At 45.1% G+C, this 20485-nt stretch overlaps 1 protein-coding gene across 2 annotated transcripts; it reads right to left on the bottom strand.

The window, feature by feature from the left end:
• Nucleotides 1-450: 450 nt before the first annotated feature.
• LOC148862025 (protein TPX2-like) lies at nucleotides 451-9257 on the bottom strand. 2 transcript variants are annotated; one of them, XM_088986137.1, is made up of 18 exons: nucleotides 8724-9257; nucleotides 7552-7704; nucleotides 5445-5522; nucleotides 4994-5159; nucleotides 4589-4691; nucleotides 3698-3748; nucleotides 3447-3502; nucleotides 3266-3344; nucleotides 3103-3165; nucleotides 2902-2967; nucleotides 2629-2687; nucleotides 2279-2354; nucleotides 2126-2191; nucleotides 1961-2023; nucleotides 1718-1795; nucleotides 1548-1592; nucleotides 1272-1381; nucleotides 451-892 (listed from the first exon to the last, which is right to left on the bottom strand). In XM_088986137.1, exons 1-18 carry the CDS (start codon nucleotides 8917-8919, stop codon nucleotides 874-876), a joined length of 1527 nt encoding a protein of 508 aa, XP_088842263.1. In that variant the 5' UTR covers nucleotides 8920-9257; the 3' UTR covers nucleotides 451-873. The 2 variants fall into 2 exon arrangements, with proteins under 2 accessions (XP_088842263.1, XP_088842264.1); XM_088986138.1 differs by lacking the exon at nucleotides 5445-5522.
• Between the last annotated feature and the right edge of the window lie 11228 nt (nucleotides 9258-20485).

Raw genomic sequence — 20485 nt, 5'->3', positions numbered from 1 at the left:
AATTAAAATTTATCATTTAATAAAAGTAATTAATACTAATAATGTTTAATAAAAAATAATTATTAAATATTAATAATTAATAAAATAATTAATAATTAATAATATTATTATTATTTCTACTCACCGAACCGCCGCTAAGTTACAGCAGCGGTGGCAGTGGCGAGGAGAGAGCGAGATGAGAGAGAGAGAGTGTGAGAGCGAGAGAGAGCGGCCGAACCGCCACCGCTGCAACTTGCAACGGCGATGGCGATGGCGAGAAGATAGGAGAGAGAGAGAGAGAGAGAGAGAGAGAGAGAGAGAAGAGAGAGTGAGAGAGCAAAAGAGAGCGAGAGCGAGAGCGAAAGAGACAGTTATAACCTTCATGCCTAACATCTTGATATAATTAATTTTAATTTTTGTCAATAAAAGCCATAATCTTAAATCAAGGGCTCTTCTAAAAACAAGTTAATATTCACCTGAACATGAAAGCTAAGGAATTTACACTGATAATTATAAAAACGTTCTTTACATCAAGGGTTATCATTACATGTGGTGCCTTAGCTGGCAATTTACACTGCTAGATGGCAATAGAGAAGGAAAAAAATAATGCAATTTAAAAATTTAAGGCCGTTGCAACTGTACAACTCTGGCTTTTTTTTTTCGTTTTATTGATTTCTGAATGAACAATGCATCTTTGCATTTACCCTTGATACAATTGATATAGAGAAAAAAAAAAAAGGAAGGAAAGAAGCAACCAAGAGAGATCCTGCGCCAGTATGCTGGAAACCAGGAGAACAAAAGCTCATGCAAGACCCAGCTTAAACAAAATTCTCCATTTCCCTCGTTTCATTGATAGAACTCCAAAACCCAGCCTCATTGATGCCTCCTTTTCTCTTAACGGATGCTCAAGCTCCTGTAATAATTTCAAGGTCAAGGTCTGATTCTGAATATTTAATAACATTTATCATGTGGGATGTCTCTGTATTACTGGCAAAAGAGAAATCCTAGTTTAGCTTTCCTGCTGTTGGGATACACATGAAAACTTTGGCATGGTTGCCACAGTGTACATATAAAATCATGTCTGAATTTTCTGGTGCAATTTACCTATTAGCATGGATTCATTCAATATAAGTAACAACTAACAAACTAGAATAATGTTTCTTTAATCAAAATGAATTTTAATTTTTAAGAGATTTGATGACATAAAATGCAATATGGAAGGAAAAAAGAAAAATAGATCTATACTCTATACTGACAGGTTGTGTTGTGTACTGACAGATTGTGTTGTGTACCTGCTAGTGTTGGCTCGATGCCCAGTTTCAGATATCCGCCCACCAGTCCCACACTGAATCTGCTGCTTCCCCACAAGCTGTTGTAATTTCTCTTTGCTAGTATGTGACACCTAGAAGTTGGATTTTTTGAGATTGAAGAAATTAGCTGACAAGAAATAAAGAAAGCAGGTAGACAGGAAAGAATAATTGCTTATAAGGAAATCTTGTTTTAAGAAACCTAGAAGACTAGAAAATGATATCCATTGGAAACTGATAGAAACTTTCATACTAGCTTACCCCATGTTCTGTTTGGGAAGGGCCCACTATATTCTCTTTCAAGCCCTTAAGTCAAATAAGAGGAAAATGTCAATATGGCAAAAAATATGAAAATTCAGGGTGACTATGCACTTAATGAAATCCGGAAGTTGCAATACTTTCCAAAAGTTATTAACAAGCACAAAGAAAACCTTGGTAGATATAGAAGTATTCTGAGGGAATTTCTGCTGTGGTACAGTATTCTGCTGCAGCTCAGATGCCAAGGACAGCTACAATTCATGAGAAAAAAGAAATCAAGATAAATAAATTACAAAGTCAATTTATAATACTTGAGAAATATATGGGAGCTTGCCAGAGAGAGAATGAGAGATCCAGGAGTGGGAAAATAAAAAAGATGATCACAGCAGATCCGGTTTTGTAAGTTTAAATTTTACCTTGCTGAATAGTTCAATCGGGGGATGATGCTGAAGCCTGTTGGCAGTCGAAAATTTGAATTCCTGCAGAGAAGTAAAACATATTATGAACAAAAACGTCTCGCAATATTCCAATTAATATTAAGTACCATAGTAGGCATCAGATATGCGCATCCATTTGATTACCATGGGTACCGTAGGCTCCTTTTTAGTATTCCGAAAGACACCAATATCTCCTTTACTTGAAAATATCTGTATTCAAATAAAACAACATCCACATTGATAACCACAAGTTTTATAAATCTAAAAACAAGATTCAGGCAGTATGTATTATCCAACCTTCTTATTAAGAGGGCGAGCTTTAAATTTGGGCTTCAATTCATTTTCCTTATCTGTGAAACCCATAGGCATCGGTCTGGGCACACCAAAAGAACAGGTGTATTATTACTGACTGAAGTAAATAATCCATTACACAAACAAATAGAAGTTATATCCAAAACAACAATGCCCACACCAAAAAAACAGGTGCATTATTACTGACTTTAGTAAATAATCCAATACACAAACAAATAGAAGTTATATCCAAAAACAATAATGTCCTATCACTAAGGGCAGGTGCGGGACAAAATACAACTGTGTCACTATTTTAACTATGGGGTGGAGAAAGACAAAGGATGGGATTTCCTTACCTATTAGAGTTAACGGTGTCATTATGCATGATGGAACAAGTGCTAGGTTTGTAGACCACCTATAATGACAAAAGCAGTAGCTTCCAAAATCAGAACAGACAATTATAGCCTTATAGGGGTTGGAAAATAAGGCATTAAATTGCTGCAAATTGACCATTACTTTATTTATCTATTAAGGATCCTAACTTAGTGAAGAACTATCAGTGTTCAACAATGACATAAAAATATTCTTTACATTATTGATAGGATAAAGCTTAAGAGTTAGTATCCCACCTTAACCGATTTGTTTTTAGAAAGTGAGGATGCAGCAGCCCTTTCGGATGTCTTTAAATGAAACTCCTAAGAAGGAATGTGAAAATGATTTAATAGATTAGTTATTCTGGGATTAGCTGTATCCCTGATACAACAATATAATATTGAAAATATGAAATAGAGAAGCAATGAAAACAAATGTTAATTATGTATCTTAATTACTTGAAACTCTGGCAATCGTGGTGTGCTCTTTTGAGGGCGTAGCAACGATGGAGCCTCGAGAATCTGCAAGACAATATATTTGCATGTATTGAAGAAGGAGGAAAATAGTGAAAGCCCACAATCTTTCAAGGACATCAAATTCTTGTGAACCATAAGCACCAACCTTTTTGTTCAAGGGACGTGCTTTAAATGTATGTCCCATTGGCTTTACACTTTCCCCTGATACTATATTGCTTTTGGGCCTGAAATGCATGTTTCAATCAAGCATTTGTTAGAAAAAATCATGCTTATAGGCCAAAGCAATAAAAAAAACCCAATGCTAAGCTGACAAGAAACAAGCATACCTTATCCTTTGTGCCCTGTGAGCTGTTTTGAGCTCTGGCTCTCGTGGAATAGTGACCTTTAGTTTACCATGCATCAAATTACCACCAACAGGTCAATCATGCATGAAAATCCATAAACTGATAAAAATAGAAACTACTAATTCAAATAGCAACAATATACAGAAAAAGAAATGCTGAAGGACAAGCTGTAGAAAAAATAGCAATAGATGAACATTTATAAAATATCCCGTTTCTAGAGACAGATGGCTCACCTTTTTAGATACCTTGTGCATCAGATTAACTTGTTGTTTTATTTCGCTTACCTGCTTTGCAGAACAAATACCTACTTAGAGTCTTTTCTGCAAAAGAACTATCAAACTATTCAATTCTAACACATGCCCCCACTGTAAACTACCAACCCATCTCACTTAGATAACAAATGGAACACATACTAGAAGAAAATAACATAAAGTAGATAGTAAGCAAGTTTCACTCAAAAAACATGAAAACAAGACAAACCTTAAAAGCATAAACAGATCAAAGAAGCAGTTAAATGTTACAGAAATTAATACAAAAAACTGTTTGTCAGATGATAGAATATTCAACTTTCAAATACTGTAAATTAGAGAATAAGCAATGTCTAAAAGACGTAAGCATCTGAAACTTAACACCAATATATCAAAACATAAATCTAAAGCTTCAATCCTTGCAACATATAATCATATGCTGACTTAACTTACATTGTGCTGGAACCTGGAAACCATGTCCCATAAAATCATGTTATTTTTCCTTGGGATGTACAAAAACAAGTTCCTTTGCTACAATGTAGTTGCCGTTTACTCTTTTAATGTTAGTAAAGATAAAAAATGACATTTTGAAACCACAAAATGACTTCATCATTGCTTCTATGGCAACCCAGTTATGAATCTACTTTTTATGCTTATCATTTCCGGTTTAGTATCCTTTTCCTTTATATGGAAGAGTTCAGGAATATGGGGCTTTGAGCTACTGTACATTGATGTCTATGCTTGTGTCAGTATAGTAACCGGTAAGTGATCGTCTAAACAATGAGCCAATCCATATATAAGAATTCAAGGCCTAAGAAAAAAGGGAAAAACAATAGCCATAACAAAATAGAAGTGAATCTGTGGAATCTAGCACACCTTACGTAAGCAACCAGCCTCAAGCTTTTGTCTTTTTGCGGCTTGACTTTCAATCCCAGTCTCTGAGATTTTCTCATTGTGTTTAACCCATGATTTCCAAGACCTAACAATTGAAAGGAAAAAGAAAGAAAAATGGGTGAAGCAATTAAGAAGGTGGAAAAAATTCTGAGGCAGGAAATTTTGGATCTGAAAACAAACATTCCAGCACTTCAAAAAAAAAAGCCAAAATAATGAGTAGACCCAAAAACATAAAGACCTTTCCTTCGTATTATGCAAGACTCTAACCAATTATTGCAGAGAAAGAAATACAATGACAAAAGGCAGGTGGTCTAGATGTTTAAATGTTAATATATGTGCTATTGCTAATAATGATGCATTCAATGAAAATTAAAAACAAATTGAAACCTTTGTAAAAATCGGTTACCACCGACTTCTCGTGGTTGATTTTGCTTGGCCAGATGACTTGCTGTAGGTTTCATCAAAGTTGAGGACCTAGGGACGGCAGCCTTGCTAGCAGGCTTTGTTTTAGCTTTTGTACTTTCTTGGGCCATGTGATCATAAAGTGTCACTCCTACAAAGTAAAAAAAGAACATGGACCAACAGCAACATGAATTTACGTCTCTACATGAAGAGAAAAAAGAGCATGAAAAGTTAGTTAAACTGATGATAATGCTCTGAATGCAGCTCAAGTGACTTTCTACGAAAGGTAAAAATTGTACAAGGAAACTAGAAACTAACAACTTTAGAAATGGATGATAGAGCTGAAAAACCTAGACTCTGATATTATGTGAGATTCCTACTCAAGAGCAATCCCATCAAATCAAGGATGTCAGTGAGATAGGGAAAGAGAAGCAACCTGTGGTTAACCCTTCTTCATCTTGAGCATTGTGTAATTTCTCATTAGGTAAGCTGAATAAGGATTCTCTATCAATGCCTTCATAAACATACAGATATAAGATCATCAGAAAGCAATTTTGGGTTTTGGGATTGTATAAAGACAGATTCTCTTTAAAAACAACCCCTGTTGTGTCAACCCTTCAGAAGTATCGGTAGTACAAAGCATGCAGAAAAAACAGATGCACATGAGCTGTCTGCGGATTTGAATTCAACCAACCTAGGCAGGGTAAGCCCTTACTATCTTAGTTAGAGGAGAAAGGGAAACACATCAGTACCAATAAAATCTCAGAAACTCTTAGAGTGGCTATGAACCTAAAATGCACTTTCTATTCCTCCCACTTTACAGACTTCATCATGGTAAAAACAATTGAACAATCAACCTATACAAATAAGCATTCATGAAAACAACATAAATTACTGCTTTCCAGATATCAATGTAAATCAGCAACAAGACCAACCTAAACACATAATCTTCTAAGAGCCTGCAGCATCATTAGGTATCAAAAATAGGTAGATTGTGGTACAAAGCTTTCAATACATTGCCTGTGACAATTTGTAATCATGTAGTAGTAAGAAGCTTAGCTTTCAAATTGTTCCCAGTTGGGAACAGCTGTTCTTAAGCTTAAGCATCTTATAAGATAGGTTAAAGGTTTGTGTTTGTTGAGCTTTACTCCTGTTCAGGATTTTCACCAAGCATGGTTTTCATGGCTGTCTGCACCTTCATATGCATGAAAACCCAATAGCCATGTTACCTTGAAACAGTGTATCCAAACAAGGAAATGAAAAGTAACGTTTGAAATTCTTCTCTGTTTTTCAAAAAAAAAAAAAAGAAATACAAAGCTTAGGACCACATCCAGTCTACACCTTCCAAAGCTTAAGCAATGAGTTATACAAGTTTATACAATACCAAAAATGCCAAAGAAAGAGACTGATTAATGCCTTCTTGCATATGATCAACATAAAGGAAGCTTTCAGTTGAATATATGCCCTTTGCTCATATAGATAATATGGTGTTAAATTTCACAATATTTTAAATTATTAATATATAGGAACTTGTCCAAATATGTGTCTCATATCTGATTTTTCACTTTTTTGAGCCAAATCCTGGGCAAACATTGAATTCCAACTACTATGTCATTTCCATTCTATATTGGTGAGAATACCAAAGAAGACAATAGGAAAATGGAGTAATCAGTGACTGAACATGACCTGGGCATATCAATGCTGTCATCACAATATCAGCATCATTTTCCACCAACAATTTTGCAGAATACAGGTTCAGGATCTTCAATTTTAAGATTTTGGTATTATGTATAATTTCTTTTTCCAAGGTATATTATATATGATATTATGCAGCTTTTTTGGGGTTTACAAACTTCCAAAATCATTAATCTGATAGTTTTTTATTGAAAAGGATTAACATATTTGTAAATTGGTCAAGATCAGACTAATACAAGAATTCTGGGCAATTAAGTTTACTAGAATTAGTTAACTACTAGGAGAAAATATAGGTTAAGTTATGCAAAATCAAGTTTTCTATTAGACCTTTAGCCAAATTCCTTAAACCTATATTCTTTCCAAGTCTCCAGAGAAGCTTCTGTTTTTCGGAGAAGAAACTCTGTCCCTTATAAGATGATCCCTCTATAGGTAGGTATACCATGATGATGGACGTAATCCATGTACTCTCCCTAGAAGCCAATGTAAACTATTTTCTTCTTTCCCCCCCCCCCCCCCCCTTTTCCCCTTTTCACATTTTTCTGGGGGAGGGGCTAAGGAAGACCAGTTATGGTCTCCCCCCTCAAACTTTTATCACTTTGGAAACTTCCATTCATTATTTCAAAAAAGAAGAGGATGGCAAGAGTATGGAGTTATTCATAATTGTTATATAAATTTTCAATGATCACGATAGAGCACATATAATAGCTTGCAAACACAATATTACAATAGAGAATAATATGGCTCTTCAAGATACTGAAATGAAACAATTTCTACAAGTGTTCACTAAAAGGTGTATGGATTGAAGTCATAATAGTCAAAGATGTTAATGATACTAATAATAACAATACCTCTATCATCTTCATTACTTGCAGAAAATTCTGAGTCTGTGCCAATATCTGAGCCACTACAGACAGAATATGTATTTCCCACGATTTTATATTTTGGAGAGTCCATATTCTCTAAAAGTATGTCTTCTGTCAAAGTGAGCTTTGCTACGAAAGCTGAAATCAGAAAATAAAAAAGGAAGAAAAACAAAAGATACAATGTGAACACATTACCAGAATAGAAAGATTGTTTATCATAATAACACAAAGCAAAAAAAAAAGAAAAAGAAAATTAACAATCCACAACAGTTTTAACCGGATTAGATGAACCCCAGAATAGAAGGTGAAAATCTGAGCCTCAAAAAGAGAAAACAGTAAGAGCTGACAAGATAAATGTTGAAGCCTTGAACGTAACTTAGAAAATATTTCTCAAGAATGAAAAAATAGTATGAATGCCCAATTCACCAATTGGACTTAGCCTGCTACTCTGTGTTCTTGTGTGTGTGTGTGTGTGTGTATGAGAGAGAGAGAGAGAGAGAGAGAGAGAGGAAGGGCTTAGGTCATTTTTCTGTGTTCTAAAATTCAAATCAGTGAACCCAGAAAGTATACAAGAGATGGGTCTAGCATACTATGGTGTGTGGTTGATGAGCCATTGTCCACTGCATACTGGCATATGGAGTTGAAAATCAAGATGCAACTTTAGGATCAGACAAACTAAACTAAAGGGCCCTAAACTAGCATTTAAGAGAGAGTCTTGATTGAGAAATTAAATCAAAAGAAAATGAGATTCCCAAAGAGATCAAAATTTATATTCAAGAAGCTATGCAAGACCAATAAAGAGCAAATACGTAGAAGAAGGCAACGTTCTAGGACTAAAGAAGAACCCACAGTTTTCCTTGGTCAGGCAGAAACTATCTGCATTTTCAAATATGAATGAGAAAAGAAAAACCGTGAAAAGCAACTTATACACCTTAGATATTAGCTAAAAGAAACACAAACTGCTCAAAATATTCGAACAGTGGCGGAAGAAACGCTTAAGAAGAAAAGAAACCACATTTTCACATCAAAACTCAGTTAAATGTAGCTCAAAACAGCCAAAACATTCGGACAACGGAAAAGGGGACATTAAAGGGGAAAAATGCAATGCAAGAAGGAAAAGAACCAGTTTTGGACATAAAGATTGGAGAAAATATTACGAGATGGTGCATTGCTTGCAGCGGTTTCAAACCAGCGCTCCGCTTGCTGAGTTTCCTCAAGCGACTCTTTCCTACTAAAATCAAAGTACTGAGAAGCATCGAACTCGTAATCAGGATCGATTTGCAAATCCAGATATTGAACGGTATCCTCCATTTCTTCGTCCATCCCGCCTTCCAATGCGGAACCGGTCCGCATACCCTCTCTCAGGCGAAGAAATCAGAGGACATCGCCATTGATTTCTGGATGTCTTCTCTGTATAATATATATCTCGTGGGTCAGAGAGGCTGAAGCTCTCTGATAATAAATCCGATTAAACCCTAAATCTGGAAAATACGAGGGAGAATTTCTAGCAGTAAACGGCGCGGATTTCGTTGAACACAAAGCGACATTGAAGGTGAGTAGAAATAGAGACAGAGGGGAAGAAGAGAGAACCCAAGACACAGAGAGAGAGAGAGAGAGGGAGAGAGAGAGTATACAAGCGCTCGATGTTATGTCAGAGGACAATCCGAAAATTTTGAATTAATGGGGGCCACGGGGATATTGGGGTCCGAACGGCTTAAAATAACGTCTCTTGAATCTTATTGACGGATTTACCCTTTCATATTTTAGATAATCCTATGCCGTATATGGTCTCTATTTAAAATTCAAATCCGTGAGGGACGATACCGTCTTTTTCCCGAATACTAGGAACTCATTTGTCTGGGATGCATGAAGGAAGCCATGTTTCAGGAGAAGAAATATTGCCGGGGATACAGATGAGATTTCGGGCCCCTCTTTCTACGAAATGGCGGTTTCGTCCTTGTCAGTTTTATCGTTTTTTACTAAAGGGACAACTTTGTCCTTTTCTAAATTAAACAGGAGAGAGTACGCTCCTGCAAACTTTTAAAAGGAAAGAATTGACATGACATAAATGGATATGGACAAACTATAAGGAGTTTTTCGTCATTTTATAACGGGTTGGGGCTATATTTGGACAAAGCACAAGGATATACTGTTATCGCAAGGCTGAACTTGGCTGTTTGACAACGCCTGAAGTGGCTGAACTTAGTTACTTGTTGATGAAGGAAGATTTGGCCCGACCTCCAGAAACAACAGCTCGGCAAAAGGGGCCAAGCCTATGCGGGAAAAAGGGGACACTAGCGGACTAAGCTCCCTACCGGGGGCCCGAACTGACCCACCTTGTAACAGCTCAGGATATACTTCGCCGAACTGACCCTTGTAACAGCTCGGGATACACTTCGCCGAACTGACCCACCTTGTAACAGCTCGGGACACACTTCGCCGAACTGACCCACCTTGTAACAGCTCGGGACACACTTCGCCGAACTGACCCACCTTGTAACAGCTCGGGATACACTTCGCCGAACTGACCCTTGTAACAGCTCGGGATACACTTCGCCGAACTGACCTGCCCTATAGATACCTTCGAGCTCAAGACCGCCTCGCTCAGCACTTTCACTTGGCACCAAAACCAAACAAGTCGTACCACGCCTGACACTAAGGAAGTTCGTGCCCAAGGGCGTCGCGCCTGACTGACTTGGGATCTGACGTTTGGCGGCAGCACCCTAAACAGCCACCTGCCACCGCCACTGACACCGCCATCTCCAGTTAGATGACGGTTAGGCAGTGACGGTTCTGTCTCAACAGAAAGGACGACGGCCGAATTGACAAGCACAAGGGTAATCATACTTGACCTGACAAGGGCCCTGGGACGAGTGCACGAAGTGACTATAAGAGCCCCCTGCCCCCCGACAACGAAGGTATGCAAACTTTGCGCTATCTGGTATTACCTTGCTTTTGAAGGATTCTAACTTGAGCTTTGGAGCCTCTACACCGGGTTCCCCCCAGGAGCTTCTCCATCTCCTCCGTTTCAGGTTCCCTGCTGCCCCGTTCGGAAGCAAGGCAGCGGACACCTAAGACCGGCCGGATCGCGCTCCATCAATTGGCGCCGTCTGTGGGAAACGCTCAAAAAGCCTCCCTCCAAACTTCGATAACCCCCTTTTCTTCAAAAAAAACCTAACACTCATGGCCTCCTCCAGCAACACCGGACGTGGCACGGAGACAAACGCCACCGGGGAGCAACTTCAAGTCCCGTAGTGTGCGTTGGACAGTTCACCATCCCTCTTTCGGCGGATGGGATCCCCAGCCTGAACGCGCCACAAGCAGTGGCACCCGTAAACCCTCCTACCACAAGCATCCCCTTTCCTCTCCCCATTGAGACAACCTTCACTGAACCGGCTGTCGTCCCCCTGGCAGCTAGCCAAAACCGGTTGGAGGACCTGATGCAGTGCATGCGGGTAATGCAAGCCCAAATGCAACAGTTCCAGCAGCACCAACTTCACCAGCACCAAGTACTGCACAACATCTCCCAGTATCACTATCAACAGAAGTTCCCTCAACTGCCACTGAACCAACCACTACTTCCGCCTCGCCACCCCGCTCCGAGGCCGGTCAAGGCCTCCCTACAGGATGGGCGCCCCCACCAGGCGAAGGCCTCCCGGCCCCAAAACCACCCCAACAGCCAGGCCTCGTCCCCAGGCCGAAGAGAGAAAAATGTCATCCCCGCCTCGCAACCCGCAGGCGGGTCGGGAACCTCGCCCGCGAGGTCGGCACCCCGGCGCTCCAAGCCCGAGCTCCAGCTCACCGAAAACCGATTCAGCGCCTTGGCGGCAGACTACCAGCATTCCGGGCCCATCGAGCTCGGTAACACAGAGGCCAGCAGCGCCAGCACAAGGTCCGCTCAACGGCGAAGGCGCCGGCGAAGTCACCGAACCGCCACCCGCGCCTTGTCGGAATTCAGAGGCAAAGACACGAGCTCGGATGAGGTAGGGGCTGCCCCGGTTCTCTCGGTTCCTTCCCCCCTCGCATCGGAACTCCTGGCGGTCCCCTTACCCAGAGACTTCAAGCTCCCACCTTTGGACAAGTACGACGGGTCCTTCGACCCCAACGACCACGTTGACGCCTTTCAGTCCCAAATGCACCTCGCCAGGGCCAACGAATCGTGCATGTGCGTGGCCTTTACCACCACCCTCAGGGGGGTAGCCTACACTTGGTACAGGAACCTGGCCCCCGGGTCGATAAAGTGCTGGGCCCAGTTCGTGTAAGTCTTCACCACACACTTCGTCACCAGCCGACGGTGCCCCATAACAGAGGAAAGCATCTTCAGAGTGGTCCAAAGAGAAGGAGAATCTATTCGGGGCTACATCAAGCAGTTCAACGAAGCATGCTTGCAGATACCACGGTTGGACCCCGCAGTGCAGCTCGCGGCGGACAAAAGAGGGGTGATGCACAAAGAATTCAAATGGCACATGGTGGCCAACCAGCCCGCAACCGTGGCCGAATTCCTCAAACTCGCGGATAAGTTCATGAGGACAGAGGAAGAAATCAACCAACGAACCGAAGGCGGGAACAAGAAAAGAAAGAGAAGGCGAGCTCCCCAACCCGGTGAATAGAAAAAACCTGACCCGGGAGCCGAAGCCGAACCTGTCATTCCGGGCCCCCCTAGCGGTTCGGACGGACTACACGCCGTTAAACACGAGGCGGACAGAGATCTTAATGACGATCAAAGACGCCCCGTACGTTAAGTGGCCACCTCGCCTAAAGGGAAATCCGAACGAGAGAAATAAGAATTTGTATTGCAGTTTCCATAGAGACCATGGTCATAGCACCGAACAGTGTAACAACCTCCGGGACGAGATAGAGGGGCTCATCCGTCGCGGATACTTGAGAAACTTTGTACAGCACAACAATAACAATAAAGCAGGTCGGCAAGGGGAGCACGAAAAGGATGCCCCCGAGTCTAGCAACAGACATGCCGAACCGTTGCAGAAGCAGCCTCCGGAAGAGAGGCCAGTTCGGGGAACCATCCATGTAATAGTAGGAGGTTCGGTGGTAGCGGGGTGTACCTCGGCAGCAGCCCGGACTTCAGTTCGCGAAGCGGCCCTCGAAGAACGGAACCCCCCAAAGAGACCAAAGACCGGAGAACCAATCTTTTTCACGGAGGACGACGCGCGAGGAGTCCACTACCCCCATGATGACATGCTTGTCATTAAACTAAGGATCAGCGACTTCGAGGTCAGGCGAGTACTCGTAGATTCAGGCAACTCAGCAGACATCCTCTTCAAATCAGCATTTGACCAGCTGCAGTTACAGAGGAGCGAGCTAAAGCCCATGAACACTCCCCTGGTAGGTTTTAGCGGAGAGGAAGTCAGGCCCCTCAGAAAAGTAACTGTCCCTGTGGAAGTCGGCACATGGCCTTGTGCGGTCAGACTCAACCATGATTTCCTAGTAGTCGCGACCCCCTCCCCATACAATGCCATAATAGGGTGGCCGATCACGCATATCCTACGGGCGGCGGTCTCCACCTACTATTTGGCCATGAAGTTCCCTACGGACTTCGGTGTAGGGGTAGCACAGGGCGACCAGCTCGAGTCCCGCAAGTGTTATGTTGCCGCCCTGAAGGGAAAAACCAAGGCGGTCGACGACCTCGAACTGGAACAGCCTGCGGAGCAAGGTGAGGAACGAGCTTCGCCCACGGAGGAAACTGTCGCAATCCCGACTTCGGCTACGGACCCAGCTCGCACACTTCAGATCGGAGCTTCCATCGAGGATCCCCTACGAACCGAACTGGTGAGTTTTTTACTTCAAAATTTAGATATTTTTGCCTGGTCCGCGGCCGACATGCCCGGCACTAGCCCCGGACTGATAACTCACAAACTTAATACTGACCCTGTAGTCAGACCCGTTAGACAGAAGAAACGCAACTTAGCCCTAAAACGCTGGAGAGCGGTCGACGAGGAGGTCGAGAAGCTCCTCGCAACAAACTTCATAAGGGAAGTCCATTACCCGAGTTGGGTGGCCAACCCGGTGTTGGTAAAAAAGGCAAGCGGCAAATGGCGCATGTGCGTCGACTATACCGACCTGAACCGAGCTTGCCCGAAAGATTGCTTCCCCCTCCCCAGAATTGACTGCCTAGTGGACGCGACCTCGGGAACGAGTTGCTAAGTTTCCTGGACGCCTACTCGGGCTACAACCAAGTTAGGATGGACCCATCCGATGAGGAAAAAACCAGCTTCATAACCGAGTTCGGCCTGTATTGCTACAAAGTCATGCCCTTCGGACTAAAAAATGCCGGAGCGACTTTCCAAAGACTTGTAAATAGGCTATTTCGGCCCCTGATTGGTACGAAGATAGAGTGCTATGTAGACGACATGGTCGTCAAGACTCAGTTTTCACAAGAATTAATACAAGACTTAGATTCTGTTTTCCAAATCCTGCGTCAGTTTAGCATGAAGTTGAACCCCAACAAATGTGTCTTCGGCGTCATCTCGGGCAAGTTCCTAGGCTACATTGTCAATCGGCGCGGTATTGAGGCCAACCCGGACAAAATAAAAGCCATTCTAGATATGAGACCACCTCGGAAAGTAAAAGAGGTTCAGAGGCTAAACGGCCGCATAGCCGCTCTAAGCCGCTTCTTGTCCAAATCAGCAGACCACTGCCTACCCTTCTTCAAGGCAATCAAAGGCAAAGGGTTCGAGTGGACCCAGGACTGCCAGTTCGCGTTCGACGAACTAAAAGGTTACCTCGCTAGTGTGCCAACCTTAGCCCGGCCCGAAGTGGGCGAGGTCTTAGAACTGTACCTCTCGGCAAGCGACGAGGCGGTCAGTTTGGTACTGATAAAAGAAACAGACCGGGTCCAATGACCCATCTATTATGTTAGTAAAATTTTGCAGGGAGCAAAGGCAAGGTACCCGGAGATAGAAAAACTAGCATACGCCCTAGTAATAGCAGCTCGGAAACTCCGCCCATACTTCCAGGCTCACACCGTCATCATCCTAACTGACAAACCTCTTAGACAAGTTTTACTCAAACCCGAGGTCTCCGGTCGACTGACGAAATGGGCCATCGAACTCAGTGAGTACGACCTCCAGTACAAACCGAGAACCACTATCAAGGCCCAAGCTTTGGCAAATTTTATCGCCGAGTGCACTTTCAGCCACGAAGCCCCACAGGTTGAGCCCGAACTGGGATGAGGAGCGCGAACTGGGATGAGGAGCCCTGGATCCTTCACGTGGACGGTTCCTCGAACCGACAAGGTAGCGGAGCGGGAATAGTCTTGTGCGGCCCGGGCGGCACAAAATTAGAATACGCACTACACTTTGAGTTTGCGGCATCCAACAACGAGGCAAAGTACGAAGCACTGATCGCCGGGCTGGACCTAGCGTGAAAGGTAAAGGCAAAACACTTGGTCATCTACAGCGATTCTCAGCTCGTGGTGAACCAAGTTACTGGCGAGTACGAAGCACGCGATCTCTCCATGATCGCATATTTGGCCAAAGTAAAAGAATCCCTGCTCAACTTCCGATCACACATCATCAGGAAAATCCCGAGGTCAGAAAACACTGAGGCCGACGCCCTGTCCCGGTTAGCCAGTACGAGTCACAACAATATGAGAACTGTGTACATAGAGGACTTACCTCGACCTAGTATTCTCGGGGGGACAGAGGAGGTCGCTCCCGTCTTAGAAGCAGAGCCGAGCTGGATCAATCCACTCGCGAGCTTCTTGATAGACGGAACCCTCCCTGCAGAACGCAATGCGGCCAAGAGGGTGCAGCGCCAGGCGGCCAAATACGTCATAATAGACGAACAGTTATACCGACGGTCGTCCACGCTCCCCTATTTGCGTTGCCTGCGACCTACCGAAGCCGAGTTCGTACTCCGCGACACTCATGAAGGCCTGTGCGGCGGACACTTGGGGGGCTGAGCACTCGCCCAAAAGGCACTTCGACAAGGATACTATTGGCCAACGATGAAGGCAGAGGCTGTCGAGCTCGTCAGAAAATGCGACAAGTGTCAGAAGCACGCTAACATCCACCATCAACCTGCCTCCGACCTCAAATACCTCGCCAGCCTGTGGCCCTTTGCACAATGGGGTATCGACCTCCTAGGGCCATTCCCACCAGCAACAGGCGGAAGAAAATTCTTAGTTGTTGCAGTAGATTACTTTACGAAGTGGATAGAAGCCGAACCTCTAGCAACTGTTACGGCTCGAAACATACAGAACTTCTTTTGGAAGAACATAGTATGTCGGTTTGGGTTACCTCGGGTACTAATCTCCGACAACGGCAAATAGTTCGAGGATATCAAGTTCCAAGAGTGGTGCCAGAACATGGGGATTCGGCAAAATTTCACGCCAGTCGCGCACCCGCAGGCAAACGGTCAGACGGAAGTAATGAACAGAGCCATCTTGCGCGGACTGAAAGCACATCTGGATCGAGCTAAGGGATTGTGGGCCGAAGAGCTACCAAGTGTCTTATGGGCTCACCGAACTACCGAAAAAGCAGCCACAGGAGAAACCCCCTTCAACCTCACATACGGCACTGAAGTAGTGATCCCGGCCGAAATCGAAATACCAACGTTGCGACTAGAAACATATGACGATCGGACGAACGGAGACAAGTTACGTACCAACCTCGACCTACTGGACGAGGTAAGGGACCTCGCGCACATCCGAACAACGACATACCAGCAGCAGGTATCTCGCTACTACAATAGCAGAGTTAAGCAACGAAGCTTTCGAGTCAGCGACCTGGTCCTTCGTAAGATTATGGTGCTCGAACCCGGCATGGGCAAGCTTGGACCTAATTGGGAAGGGCCCTATAAAGTAAAAGGAGCGCTCGGGGGCACATACGAACTCGAAACTTTGGAAGGAAAACGAGTACCTCGAACATGGAACATCGTGAACTTCAGGCCCTATGTGCCACAAGGCAAGCCAAGAGGAACTTAGGCGTAGACAAACAAAGAAGAGCACATTATCAGCTCGGCAAAAAATCAGTTCGCAGCATAAAAGACCGCGAAAATTTAATAACCCGGCAAAGAAACAGTTCGGGGAAGATGAGCAAGGGGAAAAAGACACTCCATTGCAAGAAACAATACATTGGCAAAAAAAAAAATTTACATGCTCGGAGCCACTTCTTCGCCATCGGAAGGCACTTCAACAACACCCGAAGGCCCTGCCTCTCCTTCAGAGTCTGGCTCGCCATCGGCAGCATTGGCCATCTCTTGAGTTATACGCGAAGTGGTTATGGCACTTACATCGAGGTCGGGGTGCGTATTCCAGATCATCCACCGGCTCAACTTGAACCCCCTCCTGTAAGAGTCCACCATCAGATCGTCAAAACGCGGAGAGGCTATGTAATCTTCAACTGCCTTCTTCTTGGCGTCTTCAATGTCTTGGGAAAAAATCTGTGTTCTTTCCCTGATGTCCTCTTGAAGATATTCGACTTGATGCTGCAAATCCAACTTCAAGTCCGCCATATGCTTGACAACTACCCCCATGGCCTCGGCGTCACGCTGAGACCTCGCCTGTCTGGCCATTGCGACGCGAGCAGCCTCTTCAGCAGCATAAGCAGCCGCCTCAGCAGCCCGGGTATTTGCCTCTACAGCACGGAAGGCTTCTTCAGCAGCATGAGCGGTAGCCTCAGCAACTCGCGCCTGTCGCGAGCTCCTCTCCACTTGGGCCGCCAAGGCATGAATTGAAGAATTCACCTACCAAAAGAAACAAGTGAGCAAATGACAACAGAAGCAACAGAATAAAAAAGGAAGACAGAATCTAACTTACCACCATGGCATGTGTTACGGCGCGGCAAGCGACCTAATTCAAGGGAAGATCGGTCCACGCCGCGACCTCCTCAGGGAAAGTAGCGTCCCTACTTTTCTGAAGAGCGTAGTTCGGCGTCAACACGCTCCTAAACTCCCCTTGAGCTCCCGAGCCTAAGGGCCCAGCCCGCGTATGAGCAGACCCGGAGTGAGCAGGAGCACTTGAGTACGCAGGAGCGCCCGTATGAGTGGTCTCAGCGTAAGGCGCCTCGGCAGTTTCGTGCATCGGTGGAGTCACTTCGGGCTCCCTGGACAGATCCTCCGGCGTATGGTCTGGGGCTTGGGGCTCCTCATCTAGGGGCAGCTCGGTACGAGTTCGCTTGGCGACCCGCTTCCTCCTCTTCATACCTTGGAACAAACGCCCCCCACGAGTTCTTTCCGCGTCCATCACACTTGCAGAAACGAGTTCGACATCAGGAAAAACGAAAAGAACAGAGCAAGCAAGAACCGTATAGCTAGAAACCTACCCGAACTCAGGCCGACTGCAATAAGCTTGGCCTCCGTTAAGTAGTGGTGGCACTTTAAGCCTTGCCGCGCCCATTGCCGGAGGTCCTTAACCGTCTCTTTATCGAGAGTCACACCTAAATCGGGAGCGGCCTCACCCCATCCGGTCTGAAAAGGCCATCATTGTGCACTTCGCACGCCGAAGTAGTCCCGCTTCCACGCTGGGACCTTGTTAGGAAGATCGTGCAGAAGCTTAAAACCCTGGCGAGGAGTAAGGTAATACGCCCGTCTCCCCCCAGGAAGAGGACCCGCCTGTCTCTTGAGCATCAAGATAGAGGAGAATATCTCTAGGTCCAAGGGGAAGTTCTGCTCACAAAAAAGGGAAACTGTCCCCACCAGGTTCCGAATAGAGTTCGGATGAAGCTGGCCAATGGTGACACCGAAGTGGTTTATGACTTCGACGAGAAGGGGATGGAAAGGAAGTCGCAACCCTGCAGCGAGCTGCTCTCGAAAAATCACGATCTCGTCGGGACCGTGTTCCCAAGGAAAGCTACCCGAAGGAATAAAATATGTGTACCCCCCAGGAAGATTGTAAGACAGAAGTATGGATTGAAGCGCCTCAGGCGTCATGGTCGAAGGACCAAACCTGTCTAGCATCCGACCTCGGCGGGAGGTAGACGCCAAACTGCCCGAAACGACTCGGCCCACTGGTTCATAGTCCTTATGCTCCACCTCAGGATCACTGAGGCAGTCTGGGGACACGGCTCGATTGGTGGACCCTACGTCGGCCCTACTCGAAGAATCGTCTGAGCTATCAAAGCTAGACATTGGGGAAAAAATAGATTCAAGAAAGTACTCACCGGAAAGTTTGAAGAACAAGCCAAAGAACCGTGAAGACTGTATAACCATCCTTGACGCGAGCTGGAAAAGACTTGGACGCAGTTGAAAGGTTGGACGCGAACTCAGTAGACAAACCGCAGAAGTGACAAACCAACCGGGGTCCCCCACTATTTATAACTACAGTAACCAAGAATCGACCGTGCAGACCGAAGACGATCCGACGGCCCACGTTCTTACTGACCGCACAACCCTTAAGGTCGAGACGTGATTGGCACACGTCTTTCCGAATAAAGCGAAACGTCAGCGCATGTCTTTTTGAAACCGATGTCGCTTCGACACGCGTCTTTTCCGAAACTGACGCGCCACATGTCTCCCTGACAGTCGCCCGCGCACGTACAGCAGTGGCACGCTTTTTTGAAATGACCCGCTGTCACGTCCCAAAGGCGCGAATTGGTTTGAAATTTAAAACGCGCGCCGTCACAACCACCAACGTTCTTGAGTAAGCACGTTTCCAGCCTTCTCGGAAACCGAAAGAACCCTAGCAAAAGCGTCTCGTGCAGTGAAGGTTCGAAGGACGAAACAAATCCACCTGCTACCTCGCGAAAACTCCCCGCACCATGGCAAGACCCCCGGTGCAAGGAGTGGGGGGCAATTGATGAAGGAAGATTTGGCCCGACCTTTCTATTACGTGACACATGGCAGAAACAACAGCTCAGCAAAAGGGGCCAAGCCTAGGCAGGAACAAGGGGACACTAGCGGATTGAGCTCCCTACCGGGGGCCCGAACTGACCCACCTTGTAACAGCTCAGGATACACTTCGCCGAACTGACCCTTGTAACAGCTCGGGATACACTTCGCCGAACTGACCCACCTTGTAACAGCTCGGGACACACTTCGCCGAACTGACCCACCTTGTAACAGCTCGGGACACACTTCGCCGAACTGACCCACCTTGTAACAGCTCGGGATACACTTCGCCGAACTGACCCTTGTAACAGCTTGGGATACACTTCGCCGAACTGACCCACCTTGTAACAGCTCGGGATACACTTTGCCGAACTGACCTGCCCTATAGATACCTCCGAGCTCAAGACCGCCTCGCTCAGCACTTTCACCTGGCACCAAAACCAAACAAGTCGTACCACGCCTAACACTAAGGAAGTTCGTGCCCAAGGGCGCCACGCCTGACTGACTTGGGATCTGACGTTTGGCGGCAGCACCCTAAACGGCCACCTGCCACCGCCACTGACACCGCCATCTCCAGTTAGATGACGGTTAGGCAGTGGCGGTTCTGTCTCAACAGAAAGGACGACGGCCGAATTGACAAGCACAAGGGTAATCATACTTGACCTGACAAGGGCCCCGGGATGAGTGCACGAAGTGACTATAAGAGCCCCCTGCCCCCCGACAACGGAGGTATGCAAACTTTGTGCTATCTGGTATTACCTTGCTTTTGAAGGATTCTAACTTGAGCTTCGGAGCCTCTACACCGGGTTCCCCCCGGAGCTTCTCCATCTCCTCCGTTTCAGGTTCCCTGCTGCCCCGTTCGGAAGCAAGGCAGCGGACAGTTAAGACCGGCCAGATCGCGCTCCATCAATTGTTACTTTGCCTTTTATAAATAAAAATAATGAACACACAATCTTCTTAACAATTTATTGACTTAAAGAGAAAAACAATAAGTCATTAAGTTCAGTCATTTAGCTCTTATCTGTTTATTTTTCAATGTTGTACGACTATCGAACTAAAAATCAAATGCTCCACTGTTTTTTTTAGAATGACTGTTCAGTCCGCCTTTAGAATACTTAGCCCCATTATACAG

The sequence above is a fragment of the Nelumbo lutea genome, chromosome 4 (genome assembly GCF_056320005.1).
Source record: "Nelumbo lutea isolate HS-2025 chromosome 4, American lotus-T2T, whole genome shotgun sequence".
In the NCBI taxonomy this organism is placed as follows: Eukaryota; Viridiplantae; Streptophyta; class Magnoliopsida; order Proteales; family Nelumbonaceae; genus Nelumbo; species Nelumbo lutea.
The sequence above is the reverse complement of the archived record's forward strand: the minus strand, read 5'-3'. Positions and strand labels throughout refer to the sequence as shown.